This window comes from Coregonus clupeaformis, chromosome 7 (genome assembly GCF_020615455.1).
Source record: "Coregonus clupeaformis isolate EN_2021a chromosome 7, ASM2061545v1, whole genome shotgun sequence".
In the NCBI taxonomy this organism is placed as follows: Eukaryota; Metazoa; Chordata; class Actinopteri; order Salmoniformes; family Salmonidae; genus Coregonus; species Coregonus clupeaformis.
This window is the reverse complement of record NC_059198.1, coordinates 41,288,854-41,310,496: the sequence shown is the minus strand read 5'-3', so window position 1 is coordinate 41,310,496 and position 21,643 is coordinate 41,288,854. Positions and strand designations below refer to the sequence as shown.

Genomic DNA, 21,643 nt, shown 5'->3' with positions numbered 1-21,643 from the left:
CTTATTCAGTGTTTATTACATGTATTAAATGTGTATTAACTGTTGACTGTTCATATGGTTCAGTTAATATGACAGAGGCAACATCATGTTTATGCGCTTAAGTTACACCTGGGTGACATATTGTGGGAAATGTGAATCAAACTGTACTGCTGTAAGTACATCACAGTATTGACCCACTGCTCTCTGCGTTGGCGAAAGAGCTTGCATACTCACAGCGTGTTTGAGCCAGCAGTCCTTGAAGACCGGCCTCATCTTTTTGTGGACCACCACCTCCTGTAAGTCCTCCAGGGACGGGTGCTGGCCGATCTCCTCCTCAAACGGCAGCATGTATTCATCCACCGGGCCTGACCATACAACACAACAGCAACGTGTCTTAGCATGGAACGCCTTATAGGACATGCTACGTCGTTACCCATAAGCTATCAACAGTCATGTTTTCTCATTTGTCGATTACAAAGCATTAAAAGTTCTTATCCTGATTCCAATGTGGTATGGTTGCTGATAAATCGCAGAGTAGGATCCTGTGTGCCTGTTTGCATGTGTGTATTACTCACCGTCGGCCGCCTTGCAGCGCGACACCAGCTCCCACAGCACCAGGCCCATGGCGTACATGTCTATCCTGAGGAAGGCATCCCGCTGGAAGTTTATGGCCCCTTCCAGGACCTCCGGCGCCATGTAGCGCCTGGTACCCACCTGGACGGACAAGACACCGTCAGACAAGGTCCACTACACACACAAACAAGCGGACGCACACACACACACTTCCTTGTCGTGTGAGTACGTGGAGCTAGCTTTAAAACAGTGTCTTCATGATGTTCCTTGTTCATAGTTTGTATGATACATTTTCGTGGCTGAAAATGGCTTTCTAATTTCTGTACACTGGTCAAAAGTAGTTAACTCTATGCCATTTGGGACGCAACCAGACTGATGGTGGCCCACTCACCTGGCCGTGAGTGTCCCCTGGGGGCTTTCCCGGTTCGAACCGCACCGCCAGCCCAAAGTCCCCGATGATGGCCGTCAGGTCCGTCCGCAGCATCACGTTCTTACTCTTGAAGTCCCTGGAGGGGAGAAGGCAGTTAGGAAGGGGGATCAGTGATGGTGTAGAGCAGTGCTATTTAACCACATGGCTCGAGGGCCGAGCTGGGTCATGTTCAGTAGGGCACAATGTAGCAAAATGTTTTGCGACGGAAAACGAAAAGGTGTGTTGTTACTGGACATGGTCAGGTAGAACCTCCCCATTTTGAAACTTTTTCTCCCTACTCAACTCTAACATAGTTTTCTTTTTTAGCCAATCAATTAACATCAATGATTGGCCTGAGAGTCTCTCTCCCCCCCCCCCCCTCTTTTGAAAGCCTGACCTTATCCTGAACTACACACAAATAAAGAAGACAGACTCACTTCCCACAGAGAACAGTCATGTCTAGACTTATGGCTCGGTTTGATTATAACCGAATTGAAGTGTTTTCCCAATGGAATAAACTGTAAACAATTTTGATATCCTGCAGAAAAATATTGCAGTCCAGAGGTTTGAGTGCTGTTAAAATAACAGACTCCCTCAGGGGTAGATGCCTCCTGATTGCAGAATGAAGACACAGGGGACCGCAGACAGAACAAAGATTCAGCATAAACATCAATACGCTATAGGATTAACCTCATCTTTACTTAGCCAGATAGGTCATTGAGAAAACAAAAAGCTGCTCGAAACCCAAGTCGAATGTTCCTCTCTTTCTCTTTTTTTTTTGCAAACACACACTAGTGCTGAGCAATTATGGCTTTTTCAGGTCGGTTCTGTTTCGGTTCGATTCTTAAATAATCACGTTTTCAATTTCGATATTTATTTATTTTACATTAAATGCACTATGCATAATGCGGGTTGAATGCTGTAACAACGCAGAATAAAACAATTAATAAAAGTCCCATGATGGTAGTGACTGCTCATTACTGCTTATCACTTATTAACTATCATTTATTCACATTACTTTAATAAAATATTTCAGTTATGTATATTACATTTGTTTTACTTGATGACTATTATTTAATTCCAAGTCATCATCTCATCTATATAGAGCTGCTGCCTATGCTGTCTGACAAAATCCCCATTTTGTAGTTCTTCAAAATAAATAAGGCATACTTTTTTTATGACTGCTGAATACCAACTATCAATCACTTAGATCATGTATTTTCATATAGAGATACCTCGCGAAGCAACAGCTGCTCTCTATATCACCTCACAATCTCGCATTCTTGTCTCTTCCGTAGCAGGCATAAAAGAAACTCAGACCGGACAAGTAGATGCGCAATGGATTGTGGTCATTGTAGTTAATGACCACATTTAATGCGCTAAACTATGTAGAATATTGGCCAGTTGGAAACTACAACATCGCACAGTTCAGGCTGGATCTGATTTATCTCACGAAACGAAATGGAATTGTAATTATTGAACCGACGTCGGTCAATTAGTTGTTTAAAATTCGCTCAGCACTAACACACACCTAAGTGCTGTCCTCGTGTGCCTTACCTGTGAGCGATGGCCGGTTTGGGTCCCTCTCCTTTGTAGCGGGGCACGTCCTCGTGCAGGTAGGCCAGCCCGCAGGCCATGGTCTCAGCGATGTGACACAGCTCAGTCCAGCTGATTGCATTCCCTTTCAGATAGTCCGTCAGGGAGCCCTGGAGCATAGACAGACACACACACACACATACACAGACACACGCACATACACAGAACAAGAGAAAAAGAATGAGAGAGCGACAGAGAGAGAAGTGGAGCTGTTAACAACTAGCTACATTAAGACATCCCCAGAGCACACTAAATAGCTTGTCAATGATTGAACTGGGAAAAATAGAAGTGTATTCAACTGCAGAGACAGGGTTGACATCATTCATATTCACATCGTTTAATGTCTGAGATCAATGAAATGCCAGCCAACCCACTGTGGTCTGTCAAATTGAGTGTTATTAAATTGTAGCAAACAACTTTCACGCTATTGAAAATTAAACAGCGAGGAAAATTAAAAGGCAATACCTCTCAGAGCAACAAAACACAGCTTCCTCAGTGCCAATAAATAAATAAAATGGTGGGTCTCTGTAGCAAACCTGATATGAACGCCTAGAGAACATTGCTAAAGCTCAGTGGCGGGACCTTGTGATGGCTAACTGATGTAAACTAATGACCCAGACTTAGAGCTAGTTTTATACTTCCTCCCCCAAACCTAACCTCCCCACACCTTAACACCTCTGCCTCCACCCCCGTCTCCCTCCTCACCCTCTCGTGGAACTCAGAGATGAGCCACAGCTCCATCTCCAGGTTGGTTCCGCGCTTCTCTGCAGCGATGTAGCGCAGCAGGTTCTCGTGCTTCATCCCCGGCGTGAGGAACACGTCCCGCTCGTTCGTCCACGACTGTTTATCCTGTGGGAGGACACACAAATAAAGCAGGAATGTTACACCAAGGCTTCAGAGGACAGACAGACAGACAGACAGTTGAATCCACCTTTTGGCCACTTACCTGAATGGGGAAGACCTTGACAGCCACATATTCATTCATCATCTGGGCCTTCCATACGCAGCCGAAGCGCCCCCTGGCCTTAATCTCCAGCAACTGCAGGGGTTTGAGCCCTACCAGGGGAGAGGGAGGGGTAACTAGGCCAGGATCCTGGTAGATAAAGAGGTCAGAGGTCAGTACAGGGAAAGACTGGGTCATTATATTCAACACGGTTATGAGGATTGATTGCCACTCACAACTTATAATACCTGGAGCTTTTATATCAATGTAAAATATGAATTCTAATATTCTGTTGCAAAACAGTTAAGAAGAAAAACAGATGAGCCCTTATGCACAACGGCTAATGTAAAGTAGATGTACACATACTGACAACTGACAGTAGTAAACTAACAACGGTCATATAGGAGGGACCTATATCCCACCCCAGTGGCACCCGACTACCTCTAGATGGAGCTAGTCGTTAACAGAGGTCCTGTGTGGCCTACTTGGCAGCTTAGGAGCTGCTAACAAGATGGCCTCCCAAAAACAAGGGATGAAAAGGGAAAGGGCAAGAGAATACAGGAGTGAGAAACCACAAACTGGAAAGAAGTAGCACCACAGAAGATAAGTAAACAGCTATATCTACAGACAAAGAGAGCCAACAATACCGACAGACAGGAGGACCACAATAAGTAGTAACTTTATTTTGATTTTAATCCTCAATTGTTTTTTTTTGTGTGTGTGTGTATTGTTCCAAATCGGCTGAGGCAAGTCTACATCCATTTTAAACATGTCAAATAAATTCAGTCATTCGAAGATGAGAACAGAAGAGGGACTGGAAGCAAAAGTGAAAGATACGTAGCTAGGGAGGGGAATAGGCCGACCTCGTTGATGTCCACGTGGCCATAGGGCGGCTTACGGTGGCGGTACATCCAGAAGGCCAGCAGCAGGGCCATGGAGAGCATGGTGATAGGCAGCAGTGAGTAGACCAGCACATTGACTAGGGTGGGCGTGGGGGGAGGCGGCTTGATCACTGGAAGGAGAGAGAGAGAGAGGGACAGAACACAGTGTTACCAAGCAGCCATGGAGAGGAGCAAGGGGGGAGAGAGCGAGAGAGGAAAGATGGAGGGAGGAAGGAAGGGAAAATGAAAGGAGGATAGGTAGAGGGAGGAAGAAGGGGAGAGAAGAGGGAGAGAGTAGTGTAAAGGAGGGAAGGATAGGGAGAGAGAGAGAGGTAGAGTGAGGGAGGGGAGAAAGAGGAGAGGGGCAACTGGCAGAGGTATTGATTAGGCACACACTATAGGTTTATTTCACCCTTCTAAGCCAAGCTTTGGCTTTAACACACAAATAGGTTTGCTGCCTGTCTGGATATCTGTGTGCTCAAGAATATCTGGAGAGGAAAGGGAGCTGTAAAATGTTAGAGGTGCTATTCTCCTGCGCAGAATTGCCCCTAACTTTCCGAGCGTCAGTCTGCAAACAGGGGGTGTAATTCAATACTCGTGTGGCCTCTTGCACATTTCTGTCCATTGTGTTTAAGATCTTACCCCACTGTGAGGACTGTTTGTGGAACAAAGTCAATACTTAACCCTGGGTGAGGGTTTAAAGCTGGTATAGGTCTTACATGGATGTCAAATATAATAACCTACTGGGCTTCACACCAGGCAGGGTTAGAATACCACGATAACATACCAAGATATCATAATAGTAGGATACCACAGCAAAGCGGGTGATATTGGTTCTGAAACAAATGGAGCGAGCAGTAAATGGGAAAATCAAATATTCCAAAATGACGACATAAGCTAATTCAGATATAGGTCAATATAATGTCTACATTTGACTAGCCGTTGACATCTGACGCCAGAAAGAGGAGTACGGGAGTGATCAGGGGTGCATTCCAGGAACACAAAATTCTACACAGGTCTGCAAGGTATATCAGATCTTAACAATGCCTTGAGGTGTTTTAACATATCAGGAACCCCATCATATATGGATCTTCTGATCTGCACAGGCCAGAGCAGAATGTGTAGAACATTTTAACCAAGGTGTAGCCTAACCATATAAATGTAATTAGTAGCACAGACCTTTCCTTTCATGTTCTGTGACGGGTGGACTGTGGTCATATCTACTTTCTATTTATATGGATGTAACACAGAGGAAAGAGATCCGAGTCCTACAGGTTTACTAACTTGGTCCGTTGACGTCAGGCAGGTGGGTGAACCTCTCGTTGCAGAAGTTCCCCTCGCAGCAGCAGAAGAACACCTGAGGATTCTCCTCTGTCGCCACACACTCTTGCCTGAGAGAAAGAACAAAAGAATGAGAGACAACATTTAAGTGACCGTCAAAGGGAAATGCTTTAGTCTAGGGTAGCGAAGGGAGCGCCTCAGCTTTCCATTTACTTCAGTACTTCAGAGAGAATGTGGTTATACCCTATGGCATGTCATGTTCAGAACACTATGAAAAGCAGTGAAACATGAAGGTTCTATCTGAAACTGTCCAATAAGAAACTGTTTTTAAATTTCTGTTGTCAGATGTTTTAAAAAGCTTTGCTACAGCGTGCCCTACTGAACAAGACTCCGGAGACCGAACTAGAGCCTATGACCTGCTCAGACACCTAACTAACCCTTAGCTAACCACCTCCCTCCATTCCCTTCCCTCGCCATGCAACGCTCACACTGTTGGCCCTCTGCGAAACGACTTATTGACCTCTGTGGAGGACAGGAGTGGGAGGAGTGGCGGTGTCGCCATGATTCTGCTGGCGCCAGGCACATCGGCAGTGTCGGGCCATGTCAGCAATGTGTCGGGTCATTGGGCAGTGTCCTCTCTCCTCAGAGAGCCAGAGCCAATGGCGAGGCCAGCCAGTCGCCCCTGACAACACTGGAAGGAGGCCGGGATTAAGGGCTGCTTAGCCTTGTGAGAGTCTCCTCAAGCTGTCCCAATATGAACTCCAACCAGAAACATGCTTGTAATCATGATGCGAATTTGAAGATTGACATTTGAAGACATCCATTGTATGTCTAGATTAGAGGGATCACACTGAGATAACTGTGGCCTCCAGGATCAACTTAAATGCTTCACTATTTCAATGCATATATATCAATGCATTCGAGGTACCTGGATCTTTGATCCCACAGGGTATTATGTTGCACAATTAATTCAGAGCAAGTCGGACCACCTCACCCATGCCGGCAAAATAACATATCTTTACCGAAGTCTAATCTACAACAGTCCTGAGCATTTAAAAAAAAGCTTTCAGACTTAAGCCCGTCACTCAACACACTTCAATGTTTGGTCTTTCAAACATGCACCGGAGACTGCTCGTCTGCTATTTTAAGAAGTGGTGACCTCTAGTTTTAAACAAACTCGGATTGCTGCCGTTGCGTTTCAAGATCAGTCATTGTTGCTGGGCCACTTTCGCACTGATGAGGGATCGGAGAATCGTTTCATAGATAGCCTTTTTTATAGTGGGATGCTAACGCAGCTTTAGAATTGAGCTTTTAGGAAACGTCTGGTTAAATATCCCAAAACAAAAGCCCTTAATGCATTGGTACCTTGGCTTTTCTCATTCAACACTACAAAACAATGTTTTTCAGCTATTCTACAAATATCCTGCAGATACATTATTTTCGAGTTGATCATTCAAACCATGTACACATCCATACAACATTTGTCTCTCTCTGTAAACAATGCGGTGGATTGGTCCTAGTCAAAACCTAAGGCACTTTGCTCCTCTCTAATGTGTATCTGTGGAGAAGTGACTGTATTCAAGTTTCTTATCCGGATCCATTTATTTAATGATTTATCTTGGTCTCGGGAGCAAGGCCGGAAATAGATTGCAATGGCAGCAGGCAACTGGTTGAAAAATCTACCGCACCACTCCACCTGACTTCTCCCGAGAAGTTATCGAGCACCTACGAGACCCGCCAGGCGCGGGATAATTGAATATTCCAGTTTGACGGAGAGACATTTAATATAGAATCCAATAAAGCTTCCAATAAATGAAATGAAAACAAAAATGTTCGGTAATGCAAGCAAACGTCTGAGACAATCTTGTGTGAGTTTGCACACACGCCAGCGGTGAAGTCAATGCAGTAATGTTAATGTTTTATATACGGTGATATCTGATGGTTAGAGTAACAGTCATTATCATAGAGTGACGTATGATTGTGCTTCACTAACATTTGTTGAGACTTTGATCACACTGGGGAAATGAAAACATTTGATGCCATTGAGTCGATATTTAAACTCGCCTATACAACCATAGGGGACACACAGATTCTACCTCAGCTCCCCACCAGGGTCTGTTTTGATAAAGCGTCTCAGAGTAGGACTGCTGATATAGGATCCATTTTTGCCTTTAGACCTTAATGAATACTGTTATATGGGCAGGGGGGACCTGATGCTAGATCAGCACTCCCATCCTGAGAGACTCTTCAAGAATACAAGGACTCTAATCTTTTAGGCGGAGGAAGACAGAGTTTAACGAATGTACAATAAAGAGAGGCACAATGGTAGGAGATTCTACCTGTCATAGCAGTTGAAGTCATCCAGCCAGCAGCCCTTCTTCACCAGCTCTATGGTGCCCGAGTTGTTGCGCCATGAGGCGTAGCAGTGTGACCGCTTGTCCTTCTCACCCTCGCAGCGCTCTACCCCACTCTGGTTAGTCTTCTCGATCTCATAGTTGACATTATAGAACAAGCACTCCTGTGTGTCCACCTCTCCATGGCTTGGTCCTGGCACAGAAAGAGAAAGAAGAGGAGCGTTAGTTTAGTCAAGCATCATAGGGGCACTGTTAGCCCAGGTTAAATACCCCCTGTAACCTATAACTGATGGTTAAATACCCCCTGTAACCTATAACTGATGGTTAAATACCCCCTGTAACCTATAACTGATGGTTAAATACCCCCTGTAACCTATAACTGATGGTTAAATACACCCTGTAACCTATAACTGATGGTTAAATACACCCTGTAACCTATAACTGATGGTTAAATACCCCCTGTAACCTATAACTGATGGTTAAATACACCCTGTAACCTATAACTGATGGTTAAATACACCCTGTAACCTATAACTGATGGTTAAATACCCCCTATAACTGATGGTTAAATACCCCCTGTAACCTATAACTGATGGTTAAATACACCCTGTAACCTATAACTGATGGTTAAATACACCCTGTAACCTATAACTGATGGTTAAATACACCCTGTAACCTATAACTGATGGTTAAATACACCCTGTAACCTATAACTGATGGTTAAATACACCCTGTAACCTATAACTGATGGTTAAATACACCCTGTAACCTATAACTGATGGTTAAATACACCCTGTAACCTATAACTGATGGTTAAATACACCCTGTAACCTATAACTGATGGTTAAATACCCCCTGTAACCTATAACTGATGGTTAAATACCCCCTGTAACCTATAACTGATGGTTAAATACACCCTGTAACCTATAACTGATGGTTAAATACACCCTGTAACCTATAACTGATGGTTAAATACCCCCTGTAACCTATAACTGATGGTTAAATACACCCTGTAACCTATAACTGATGGTTAAATACACCCTGTAACCTATAACTGATGGTTAAATACACCCTGTAACCTATAACTGATGGTTAAATACGCCCTGTAACCTATAACTGATGGTTAAATACCCCCTGTAACCTATAACTGATGGTTAAATACCCCTGTAACCTATAACTGATGGTTAAATACCCCCTGTAACCTATAACTGATGGTTAAATACCCCTGTAACCTATAACTGATGGTTAAATACACCCTGTAACCTATAACTGATGGTTAAATACACCCTGTAACCTATAACTGATGGTTAAATACCCCCTGTAACCTATAACTGATGGTTAAATACCCCCTGTAACCTATAACTGATGGTTAAATACCCCCTGTAACCTATAACTGATGGTTAAATACCCCCTGTAACCTATAACTGATGGTTAAATACCCCCTGTAACCTATAACTGATGGTTAAATACACCCTGTAACCTATAACTGATGGTTAAATACACCCTGTAACCTATAACTGATGGTTAAATACACCCTGTAACCTATAACTGATGGTTAAATACACCCTGTAACCTATAACTGATGGTTAAATACACCCTGTAACCTATAACTGATGGTTAAATACACCCTGTAACCTATAACTGATGGTTAAATACCCCTGTAACCTATAACTGATGGTTAAATACCCCCTGTAACCTATAACTGATGGTTAAATACCCCCTGTAACCTATAACTGATGGTTAAATACACCCTGTAACCTATAACTGATGGTTAAATACACCCTGTAACCTATAACTGATGGTTAAATACCCCCTGTAACCTATAACTGATGGTTAAATACACCCTGTAACCTATAACTGATGGTTAAATACACCCTGTAACCTATAACTGATGGTTAAATACGCCCTGTAACCTATAACTGATGGTTAAATACGCCCTGTAACCTATAACTGATGGTTAAATACCCCCTGTAACCTATAACTGATGGTTAAATACCCCCTGTAACCTATAACTGATGGTTAAATACCCCCTGTAACCTATAACTGATGGTTAAATACCCCCTGTAACCTATAACTGATGGTTAAATACCCCCTGTAACCTATAACTGATGGTTAAATACACCCTGTAACCTATAACTGATGGTTAAATACACCCTGTAACATATAACTGATGGTTAAATACCCCCTGTAACCTATAACTGATGGTTAAATACCCCCTGTAACCTATAACTGATGGTTAAATACCCCCTGTAACCTATAACTGATGGTTAAATACCCCCTGTAACCTATAACTGATGGTTAAATACACCCTGTAACCTATAACTGATGGTTAAATACACCCTGTAACCTATAACTGATGGTTAAATACACCCTGTAACCTATAACTGATGGTTAAATACCCCCTGTAACCTATAACTGATGGTTAAATACCCCCTGTAACCTATAACTGATGGTTAAATACCCCCTGTAACCTATAACTGATGGTTAAATACCCCCTGTAACCTATAACTGATGGTTAAATACACCCTGTAACCTATAACTGATGGTTAAATACACCCTGTAACCTATAACTGATGGTTAAATACCCCCTGTAACCTATAACTGATGGTTAAATACCCCCTGTAACCTATAACTGATGGTTAAATACACCCTGTAACCTATAACTGATGGTTAAATACCCCCTGTAACCTATAACTGATGGTTAAATACACCCTGTAACCTATAACTGATGGTTAAATACACCCTGTAACCTATAACTGATGGTTAAATACCCCCTGTAACCTATAACTGATGGTTAAATTCACCATGTAACCTATAACTGATGGTTAAATACACCCTGTAACCTATAACTGATGGTTAAATACACCCTGTAACCTATAACTGATGGTTAAATACCCCCTGTAACCTATAACTGATGGTTAAATACCCCCTGTAACCTATAACTGATGGTTAAATTCACCATGTAACCTATAACTGATGGTTAAATACACCCTGTAACAGGGGTAGGCCACTAGATTCAGCTGCAGGCCTATTTTTGTCGGAGAGGATGGTCGGGGGGCGGGAACATACTTTAATTATAATAATTTGTATACTACAAATTGACCACAACTAAACACAAAAATTGATCGAATTTGAAAACAATCATTTCATACCTTGATTACATTGATACACAACTCACTTTTAGCTGAATTCCTGGTGATTTTACAGTGCTTTTTTTTATACCAAAACCCAAAGCTGTGTTTGGTACAACCTTCTCAGAAGTTCCACATCTAGACATAATCAAAAAGATGCTCTTCCTTTAAATAAACCAAATATGCAAGTCAAGACTGATCAAGAATCACAGATTACCTATAAAACCACTCAACCCCTGTGTGTCAACGGGTTTTTGTTAAAGAAAAGTTTGCTACTGAAGCACTCCAACTGAGGCAGGGGATTCTCCGGTATCACGTAGTGTGGTACAGTAGCAGTGATTGCTGTGGCGGTGGTCAGTGGTGGGCGTATTTGATGAGGGCATGGCACCCGCCACGGCGCCACAGATAGAAGCACTGGAGCCACCCCCTCCCTGTGGCGCACAGAAACTCCTCTCAATTTCCTCTTCTGTCAAAACGGCATTCGAGACATTACTCACGCCTTATTTTGATAACATTTTCTGATCATGAAAGCGGAGTATGTGCCGAAAGAGGGAACGAGAGAAGTAGAGTAGTTTAGGGGAGAGAGGGAATGAGAGAGAGTGAGAGAATACACAGTAGGCTGCTACAGACTGAAGGCAAGTGCAGTGTTTGCCAGCACACAAAGAAGCGTCAACACGCCTCAGAGAAGAGGTAGGGTTTCATCATCATCTGAAGCCACGGCTGTGATCATCAAAGAGCATGGCCGGGGGATGTGAAGGGACAGACCATTGACCTCTGACACTTTCTGGGTAGCAGAGAATGAGGTCATTCAGATAACCTCGTTGGTACAGAAACACACAGAAAGAGCTGCATTTTTCTTTGACAAAGAAACACCAGGTGAAAAGGGTCCATAATCAGGGGATATCGTTACATGACACGTTTTTGATATTGTACAGGACGATTTCTGATGCATCTGAGTTTTCCCCACATGAAATCCGGATATATTGACTCATTAGATTTCCTGAGATAGGCCTACGTGGACATCTTATTTTCTCTATATGATGACATATACTGACAGTAGGCCTACATAGTATATTTTCTCAGCACATAAAATTCATATGCTCTTGACTGAGGTCCATATCAGGATCTTGATATGCTTTTTGATATGCTAAATAAGGACAATTTCTGATGCTTAGTTGAGTTGAGGATATGCTCGAGAATTTGACAAATATTAAATCCATATCATTCTTTCAGACACTAGCTATAATTTTTTGTATTGCCTTTGGATAAAGGCATGCGCAAACCGCAAGCTAAAACCACTGTAACTGGTAGCCTAGCAACAAGAATCACATTTTCTGCTGTGGCATTCCATGTTTTAATTTAGGCGCCACAAATGAGTGTGTAAATGGTGTGTGGTCGAACTGACAACTGGAGAAACAAATTGAGAAGCTGTTCAGAAAATACCTCAAAGAAGTTAACGCTAAAGTAAGTAGCTAATTTGAGATGTTTTATTTATCTTAGTAAATAGAATCAAGAACGTTAGCTAATTTGGCCAGCAGCCAGTAGGCTAGCTAGCTAGGCTTGATGGGGGGGTCAAATCTAAATGGTAGCCTAGCTAGCTAACAAATAACAAAATGTCCTTCCCTTCAGGGATTTCTTTTTTTTTCCCCCTTATCAAGCCTCAAGGTGATAGCTAACGTTTTAAAACATTTAGGCATATTTTGTATTACTGGTTAATATAAGCCTGTTAGTTCCAGTTAGTTTTCTTGTCATGAGTGTTGCTACCTTGTGGTATGATTATGTGAAATGACAATATATTCTTGTAATATCTGCAATTTTGATTAATGATTTATGCATTGAGAGTTTGGAGTGGATCACAGACCAACACTACCACCACATTGGGTCTGGACTGCGAGGGCCCACCGCTGACGACCCAATCTGCCCCATCGCATCCATAACAAACAGTTAAATAAATAAAACACATGTTTTGCAAAGATTGGCCTACATTTGTATCTTTACAGAAAACATGTGTTGTGATCGGAGCTCTGGATTTGTTATGCTGCATTTTTTAAACAGAAATAGCAGAGATGTGCTTTGGAAATAGCAACTTGGATTAAATAGGATGATGTTTGCCTTTCCGTGTCTTGTATAGCCTACTACTGAATATGGTGCAAATGTATGCTCAGATATGTCACCTTCATTTGAAGAAGCACAATGGTTTTCAGCGCCTGAACAGGTCAAATCATTTGTCCGCTGGACTATGATCATGTGTCGGATTTAGCCCATTTTCGATCAGACATACTAGGATGAATATTACATATCATGTAAGGATATCTATTGAAATTATGAATTTGAGAAATACGGATGACTACAGATATGTTACATTTCTGAAAATGTGGATTCGTTCATGCCTAAGTATAAAGGCTTAGATACTGTATGTCAGCATGTTGACACATACCCTTTCCGGAGTTAGAATATTCTACAAATATGTACAGTGGGGAGAACAAGTATTTGATACACTGCCGATTTTGCAGGTTTTCCTACTTACAAAGCATGTAGAAGTCTGTAATTTTTATCATAGGTACACTTCAACTGTGAGAGACGGAATCTAAAACAAAAATCCAGAAAATCACATTGTATGATTTTTAAGTAATTAATTTGCATTTTATTGCATGACATAAGTATTTGATCACCTACCAACCAGTAAGAATTCCGGCTCTCACAGACCTGTTAGTTTTTCTTTAAGAAGCCCTCCTGTTCTCCACTCATTACCTGTATTAACTGCACCTGTTTGAACTCGTTACCTGTATAAAAGACACCTGTCCACACACTCAAACAGACTCCAACCTCTCCACAATGGCCAAGCCCAGAGAGCTGTGTAAGGACATCAGGGATAAAATTGTAGACCTGCACAAGGCTGTGATGGGCTACAGGACAATAGGCAAGCAGCTTGGTGAGAAGGCAACAACTGTTGGCGCAATTATTAGAAAATGGAAGAAGTTCAAGATGACAGTCAATCACCCTCGGTCTGGGGCTCCATGCAAGATCTCACCTTGTGGGGCATCAATGATCATGAGGAAGGTGAGAGATCAGCCCAGAACTACACGGCAGGACCTGGTCAATGACCTGAAGAGAGCTGGGACCACAGTCTCAAAGAAAACCATTAGTAGCACACTACGCCGTCATGGATTAAAATCCTGCAGTGCACGCAAGGTCCCCCTGCTCAAGCCAGCGCATGTCCAGGCCCGTTTGAAGTTTGCCAATGACCATCTGGATGATCCAGAGGAGGAATGGGAGAAGGTCATGTGGTCTGATGAGACAAAAATATAGCTTTTTGGTCTAAACTCCACTCGTCGTGTTTGGAGGAAGAAGAAGGATGAGTACAACCCCAAGAACACCATCCCAACCGTGAAGCATGGAGGTGGAAACATCATTCTTTGGGGATGCTTTTCTGCAAAGGGGACAGGACGACTGCACCGTATTGAGGGGAGGATGGATGGGGCCATGTATCGCGAGATCTTGGCCAACAACCTCCTTCCCTCAGTAAGAGCATTGAAGATGGGTCGTGGCTGGGTTTTCCAGCATGACAACGACCCGAAACACACAGCCAGGGCAACTAAGGAGTAAGAAACATCTCAAGGTCCTGGAGTGGCCTAGCCAGTCTCCAGACCTGAACCCAATAGAAAATATTTGGAGGGAGCTGAAAGTCCGTATTGCCCAGCGACAGCCCCGAAACCTGAAGGATCTGGAAAAGGTCTGTATGGAGGAGTGGGCCAAAATCCCTGCTGCAGTGTGTGCAAACCTGGTCAAGACCTACAGGAAACGTATGATCTCTGTAATTGCAAACACAGGTTTCTGTACCAAATATTAAGTTCTGCTTTTCTGATGTATCAAATACTTATGTCATGCAATAAAATGCAAATTAATTACTTAAAAATCATACAATGTGATTTTCTGGATTTTTGTTTTAGATTCTGTCTCTCACAGTTGAAGTGTACCTATGATAAAAATTACAGACCTCTACATGCTTTGTAAGTAGGAAAACCTGCAAAATCGGCAGTGTATAAAATACTTGTTCTCCCCACTGTAAGTGGATGCATGTGCATCAGGTGCGTATCCCACCCCAGATATCTCCCTGCATGTAGAAACTGTCCAATTATAGAGCATATCCTAGCTCCGTAAATACAATTAAGGACATGAGTATCTGGAGCATGTCTACTCCTTATATCTAATAAAATGTTAGATATACGGAAATATAAATAAAAGATACACCCAGATATTGTTTTCATTGATAGAAGAAATACTTGCTGGAAGAAGAATACATTAAAAACCTGTTGCAAACCAAATGAGCTTGAAGGGTAAAAGCTACCATTTTACAAACCTTTTGAGACCATTGTTGACAAATCTTCACTCAGCTCAAATGTTTAACAGCCAGTGGCATTAGCAGTCCATAGCAACGATCCCTAGAGCCATTCAGTCCATAGCAACAATTAGGGATGGGCCTGAGTAATTTAGTACCCGAACGGACGTCAAAGCTTGATCTTTACCCAGCACTCATATTTTTTTCAAATACTGTAAAACTATTTGGTGGAATGTGCTTCGAGGCTGCCTGAACGGGCAAGTGAAATTTGGTCTTGAAAACAACGTTCATTTGCTTTGACTCTAGTATTCCATTTGTACATGTGCATTTGCAGGGCACAACAAAAAAGAAACCAAGCATCACACAGTTCTTCTCCCTAAATTCCCTTATGTCTCTCATTCACTTAACTGTGTTCGGACCGCTTCCCCCACACACGCGTGCTGATTGCGCACACAAGCTCCCATTAGGCCTACAGAAATAAATGCCTATAAAAACGTATCTGATGGGATACACAAGCTACATTCCTTGCCAAATGACGACAGTTTTATCACAAATTCAAAATGGACTGGATGACTGAAGTAGGGAAATGTGTTCCAACAATGAGCTGCAGTTTTGGATTAATTGCGTCCCGTCTATTTTCCGCTTAAACTACTTTGCAAACTGCTAGTGTCTTTTAGAATTGGTTATCCTAGGCTATAACCTCCCTAAACATAGACATGTAAAAACATTAGTTTGATAAAGACAAAGAGTGTATTTGTCAGAATCATTAAGCCTAGGCCTACTCACCAAACAGATGTCGTGGCCGTAATTCATCACCATGCAGTGTTCAATGTGGAATTATTCATCAATTTAGAACATTCCAAAGAACAGGCAGAATAAACAAAATCTTCGACCTTGCACTCCATCTAAAACAACAGAATCGTTTTAAACTTTGGCAAAGTGTCAAGTCCATAAAACTTACTGCACTGTGTTTGAAACCGATTTCAGTTTTGGGAACAGAAAAATTTATTGAGATCAGATTATCTCATCGATGAGAAAATTAGCAGAATGTTGGCGCAGTGTCACGTAATTCCAGCCTCTCCCACTACCCGCAACTGGCCTTTTGTGGTGAGAAAACATTCTAAACGGATGCTTCAGCTTTATAGCCTGTGTGACGTGTCTGGGTTACCGCTTCCGTCTGTGTTGCTACCTTTTTGAAGATTGTATAACGATTATATAATGTAACCAGTTGATATTACGGTTTCAATAAATTCATCTTAAAATGGCACTTGCTTTTTTAGACTGAATATATAAATGGAGCAATTTAACAATTAGGAATAGTTATCTGTAATGGTTATGATTAATTCGGCATAACTGCAATCTGTTGGCATATATACTGAATCAAATATAAACGCAACATGTAAAGTGTTGGTCCCATGTTTCATGAGCTGAAATAAAAGATCCGAGAACATTTCCAAACGAACAAAAAGCTAATTTATCTCAAATTTTGTGCACAAATTGTTACATCCCTGTTAGTGAGTATTTCTCCTTTGCCATCTGACAGGTGTGGCATATCAAGAAGCTGATTAAACAGCATGATCATTACACAGGTGCACCTTGTGCTGGGGACAATAAAAGGCCACTCTAAAATGTTCATTTTAGAGAATTTGGCAGTACGTCGAACCGGAATAAAAACCGCAGACTACATGTAACCACGCCAGCCCAGGACCTCCACATCCATCCGAATTCTCCACCTGCGGGATCGTCTGAGAGCAGCCACCCGGACAGCTGATGAAACTGAGGAGTATTTTGGTCTGTAATAAAGCCCTTTAGTGGGGAAAAACTCATTCTAATTGGCTGGACCTGGCTCCCCAGTGGGTAGGCCTGGCTTCCGAGTAGGTGGGCCTATGCCCTCCCAGGCCCACCCATGGCTGCGCCCCTGCCCAGTCGTGAAATCTATAGATTAGTGACTAATGTATTTATTTCAATTTGACAGATTTCCTTATATGAACTGTAACTCAGTCAAATCTTGAAATTGTTGCATGTTGCGTTTATATTTTTGTTCAGTATAGATACATGCACACATATTTGTTTCCAGTGTGGGGCTTATGTTCTAAAAATATGTATTTTTTTCATTCGAGTACTCAAACAAAATGTCACCAAATTTCAACTGCCCATCCCTGGCAACAATCCCGAGCCATAGAGGCCTTATCTCTGCATTGCCGGAAATATTACAATTGGCCGCTTGACAAGGGCGGCGTATCCTTCCCTTGGTGGAGGAGTGAAAGGTCATCAGGGGGATTACCCTGGTGGTGTGTGTGAATGGAGAGAAAACACTGCTCCTTCCAAAAGAAAACAGGCCAAAAGAACAGCAGGAAGGCGAGCTCCTCTTCCCCTCCCCGCTGGAGCGAGGGAGTGAGAGAGGGTGAACGAGAGAGTTTACTATACAACACAAATTTGGCAGCGCCGACCACGGCAGATGTTCTTGCCAATCTGTGCATTACTGTCGCTAGGCGACAGGAAATGTGGGAGCATACGACGTCGCCCCACTCCCCCAGACAAAGCCCTATTCAACCCCTAATTTACACACACACACACAGACAGAGAGAGAAACACACATACGGTGTACATAAACACTAACCTCAGAAACACACACACAACCCGGGATCAGTGTGAGACTGGAAACGGAGCTCGATGCCAATGTCCTGTTCGTGTTGCTGCACGACGGGTTGAATACTTAAAACCCCGCTGCCTCAGCAATGGACCCTCATCAACATTCAGGAGCTGAATTTACAGGGTTCCATGGGGATATTAAGGCTAATGGCGATAGCAGATGTCAGGAGCAACAAAAGGAAGTATGCACACAAAATGCCGCTTCAGACACTGGGCCTTTGAGGTGCACGTTACATCCACTGGTCTCCCCCTTTACATTATGTGGGCAATATAATTTTACTGTTACCAGAGTTTTTCTGGCCCGCGTACAGTGGGGCTGGCAACAGCGCTTTGAGCAGGCTAATTCATGACAGCATGACATAACCAAAATAAAAAAAAGAAAGAAAAATGTTTAGTGTGCTGATAATCATTGGTGGTCTTAAAAGACACTGTAAAATTGGGACGCCGTAAAAGCCAAGTAAACTAAGCCCAGGCCTAACTAGAGAGAGAGATGCTAGTGAGAGAGGCCTGCTGCTTCCTAGTCAATAGAAAAAGAGCAGTGGATCATTACAGCCAGCCAAACAGCTTTATTCTACTTCAGGCACAAAAGACAAAACCATCTGTTCTAGCGCATCTTCGGCACTTCAAAACAGAACATCTTGTTCAGTACTGACTGCCTGAAATGGAGTGACTTAGCAAAAAAAAAATCCTTTCCCCAGGAAGACGGTGCAATATGTCAGTAATGTTCAATCTTAGCTGTACAGCGATGTTTTGAAGGGGGTGTGGCACCAATCTGAACTGGCCGGACCAAACACTGCTGTTCATCCACAGCAGTTGGCAAGCTCTGGTGCTAAATAGCCACTGGTTATAGAGCAAATACTCAATCAGAAACCAATTTACACTCAACTGAGGCAAATTCTCTTAGAATTCCACACATTCATGAAGCCAAAGGAGAAACTCTAAATCCAGTTTCCCAGAAGCACACTGGGCAATTGCAAAGTCCTTTCTCAGTTACATGAACTTATTTTCCAATTTTCTTGTCCACATAACACACTATGAATCATCAAGACTTGTTAAAACTTAAATACAATAACACAAATGGTTGATTCACTTATAGGTAGATGATGCATGCCAACAAACAATTGTTTCATCAACTTAAATTCACTGAAGTGAATAGTGCCAAATTCAAACATTACCGTAACACGATTGCATTCAAGTCGGAGGCACAACAATCTAGACCTAAACATTTGCCACTCATGCTTACTCACCTTCCAAAGAATTGTTAGAGAGTGAGAACAGCTCAGTCTAGATATCACCCCGTGAAATGAACCAAACGTGTTAAATCGCAACCAAAAGGCCATCCCAAAAACTGAGCTCGAACTAAGATGTTTCTCGTAGGGCTGGGAATTGCCAGGGACCTCATGATATTATCACGATACTTAGGTGCCGATACGATATGTATTGTGATTCTCACAATTCTATATGTATTGCGATTCAATACTGTGATTTTAATTGCGATTCGACGTTCCAAACATATTGCTCACCATATGTCTGCTGCAGAAGGATGAGAGAGCCATGAGAAAATGATCAGTCATGGAAATAAAAGTGCTGAAAACAAATTGGGAAAGTCCAACACATTTCATATGGCTCATAAACGGCGTCAGTCTGCACTACTGTGCACACACACAGGGTCACAGGAACAGAACGAGGCACAACTGCGAGCAGTGCTCCCGCATTCCTTACAAGTACCTCGGTGTGTAATTAGAAGAAGAATTTGGCAAACCGCAAGAACACAGCGGCAAACACTTTATCACACAAAACATATTGAGATCTTCTCGACTAGCCTCCGAGGCTTGTTTGCTGTATAAACAACAGAGGAATTATATTACGGTGCGTGTTTATTTTTTGGGGGACATCTGTAGCCCCGGAATGAGCTATGACTTGGATTTTTTTGGGGGGGCTTTACCATGGCTGGGTACTCGAAGCTTTCACCCTAACAGGATAGGCTACATGAGTATCACAACACTATTATGTGAGACAGGGAGCTTAGGCCTACCAACCGGATAACAGGCCTACAAAAAAAGAAATACATCACGCTGTATGAAAAATATACTTACAACAAAGCCTATACAAGAAGACACTGAAGCATACTTCCAGGGAAATGTCTCAATATTTGTAGCAAAACAGTCATAAACACACCACTAGTTGCTACCAACTTCATTCTTACTTAAAATGTCAGTCTTGTTCATCAAGCAAATGTGAGTCATATTTACAAACATCTACAATTCCTACAAAGATGAGGTCATTGCCTGCTGTTGAGTTGTATGCAGGCCTAATCTTTACTTTTGATCCAGAGAGAGAACGAGCGCGAGAATACTATGTTGGATACACAATCTGTCATCACTGCTCTTTCTCTGGCTTGGGGTTTGGCATGGCGGGCGGGACCACATGAAAAGCCTGTGGTTCACCCACTATGGTTGAGACGCTTGTCTGCCAGAGTTCATTTCCAGGCCTTGTGCCCATGTATGTGGCTAGAGCATTGTCCTTTCTAACCAGCAGAACGCAAACTTTTTCACAGCTTCACTGACATAACATTACAATACGCTTAACACTTTACAAGAGCCAAGGATAATAAATGTACACAATATTGCTGAGCTAGAATATGAACAGGGTCCTGGGTATTGTGTAAATAAATAATATATATGCCCAAATATACCCTTGCATGTTGATTTTGTCCACCCACACCAGACGCGATCAGGAGACGCAGCTTGAAATATCAAAACGAACTCTGAACCTACTAAAAAAAAGCATTAAACATTTATTGCAATTTAGCTAGCTAGCTTGCTGTTGCTAGCTAATTTGTCCTGGGATATAAAGACTGGTTTGTTATTTTACCTGAAATGCACAAGGTCCTCTACTACAACAATTAATCCACAGATAAAAGGGTAAACCGAGTTTGTTTCTAGTAATCTCTCCTCCTTCAGGCTTCTTCTTCTTCTTTGGACTTTATATGGCGGTTGGCAACCCACTTTGAGGTGCATTACCACTACCAACTGGACTGGAGGGTGGACTTCAGTTAATCTTTCAATCACCCACGTGGGTATATGCTCCTAAAAACCAATGAGGGGATGGGAGAGGCAGGAATTGCAGCGCGTCAAGCGTCACCAATAGAACCAAGTTCTATTTTAGCGCCTGGCTACGCAGACACTCGTTGACGCGCGCGAGCAGTGTGGGTGCAATGATTGAATAACATGCATGTGTAAAAGTATTTTGCAACGCGAGTGGTGTGGTCAGCATGTTATAGTGCACAAGCTTCCTCTACACTCTCTCTAATAGGCTTTAAATATACAAATGAGGCACCTTGATTGAGCTTAGATAATTTCAGCAGCATTGAAGAGTATGGAATGTGCCCATAAGATTCCAACTAAAGTAGCTACAGTGGGACTAGCATAGCTCTCCACAGGAATGCCTGGGGCAGGTTTATCACTAATAAGAATGCACATACGTCACAATAAGAATGAGAATT

At 42.5% G+C, this 21,643-nt stretch overlaps 1 protein-coding gene across 1 annotated transcript in view; it reads right to left on the bottom strand.

The window, feature by feature from the left end:
• The window catches only part of LOC121569187 (activin receptor type-2B-like), a 57,894-nt gene that overhangs the window by 4,621 nt on the left and 31,630 nt on the right, over positions 1–21,643 (bottom strand). The window contains exons 2-10 of the mRNA XM_041879934.2: positions 8,002–8,209; positions 5,666–5,772; positions 4,364–4,512; positions 3,504–3,650; positions 3,263–3,406; positions 2,519–2,667; positions 944–1,058; positions 555–693; positions 214–344 (exon numbers count right to left, since the gene is read on the bottom strand). Of these exons, the coding sequence (XP_041735868.1) occupies positions 214–344; positions 555–693; positions 944–1,058; positions 2,519–2,667; positions 3,263–3,406; positions 3,504–3,650; positions 4,364–4,512; positions 5,666–5,772; positions 8,002–8,209 (1,289 nt within the window). The remainder of the gene's footprint in view (positions 1–213; positions 345–554; positions 694–943; positions 1,059–2,518; positions 2,668–3,262; positions 3,407–3,503; positions 3,651–4,363; positions 4,513–5,665; positions 5,773–8,001; positions 8,210–21,643) is intronic.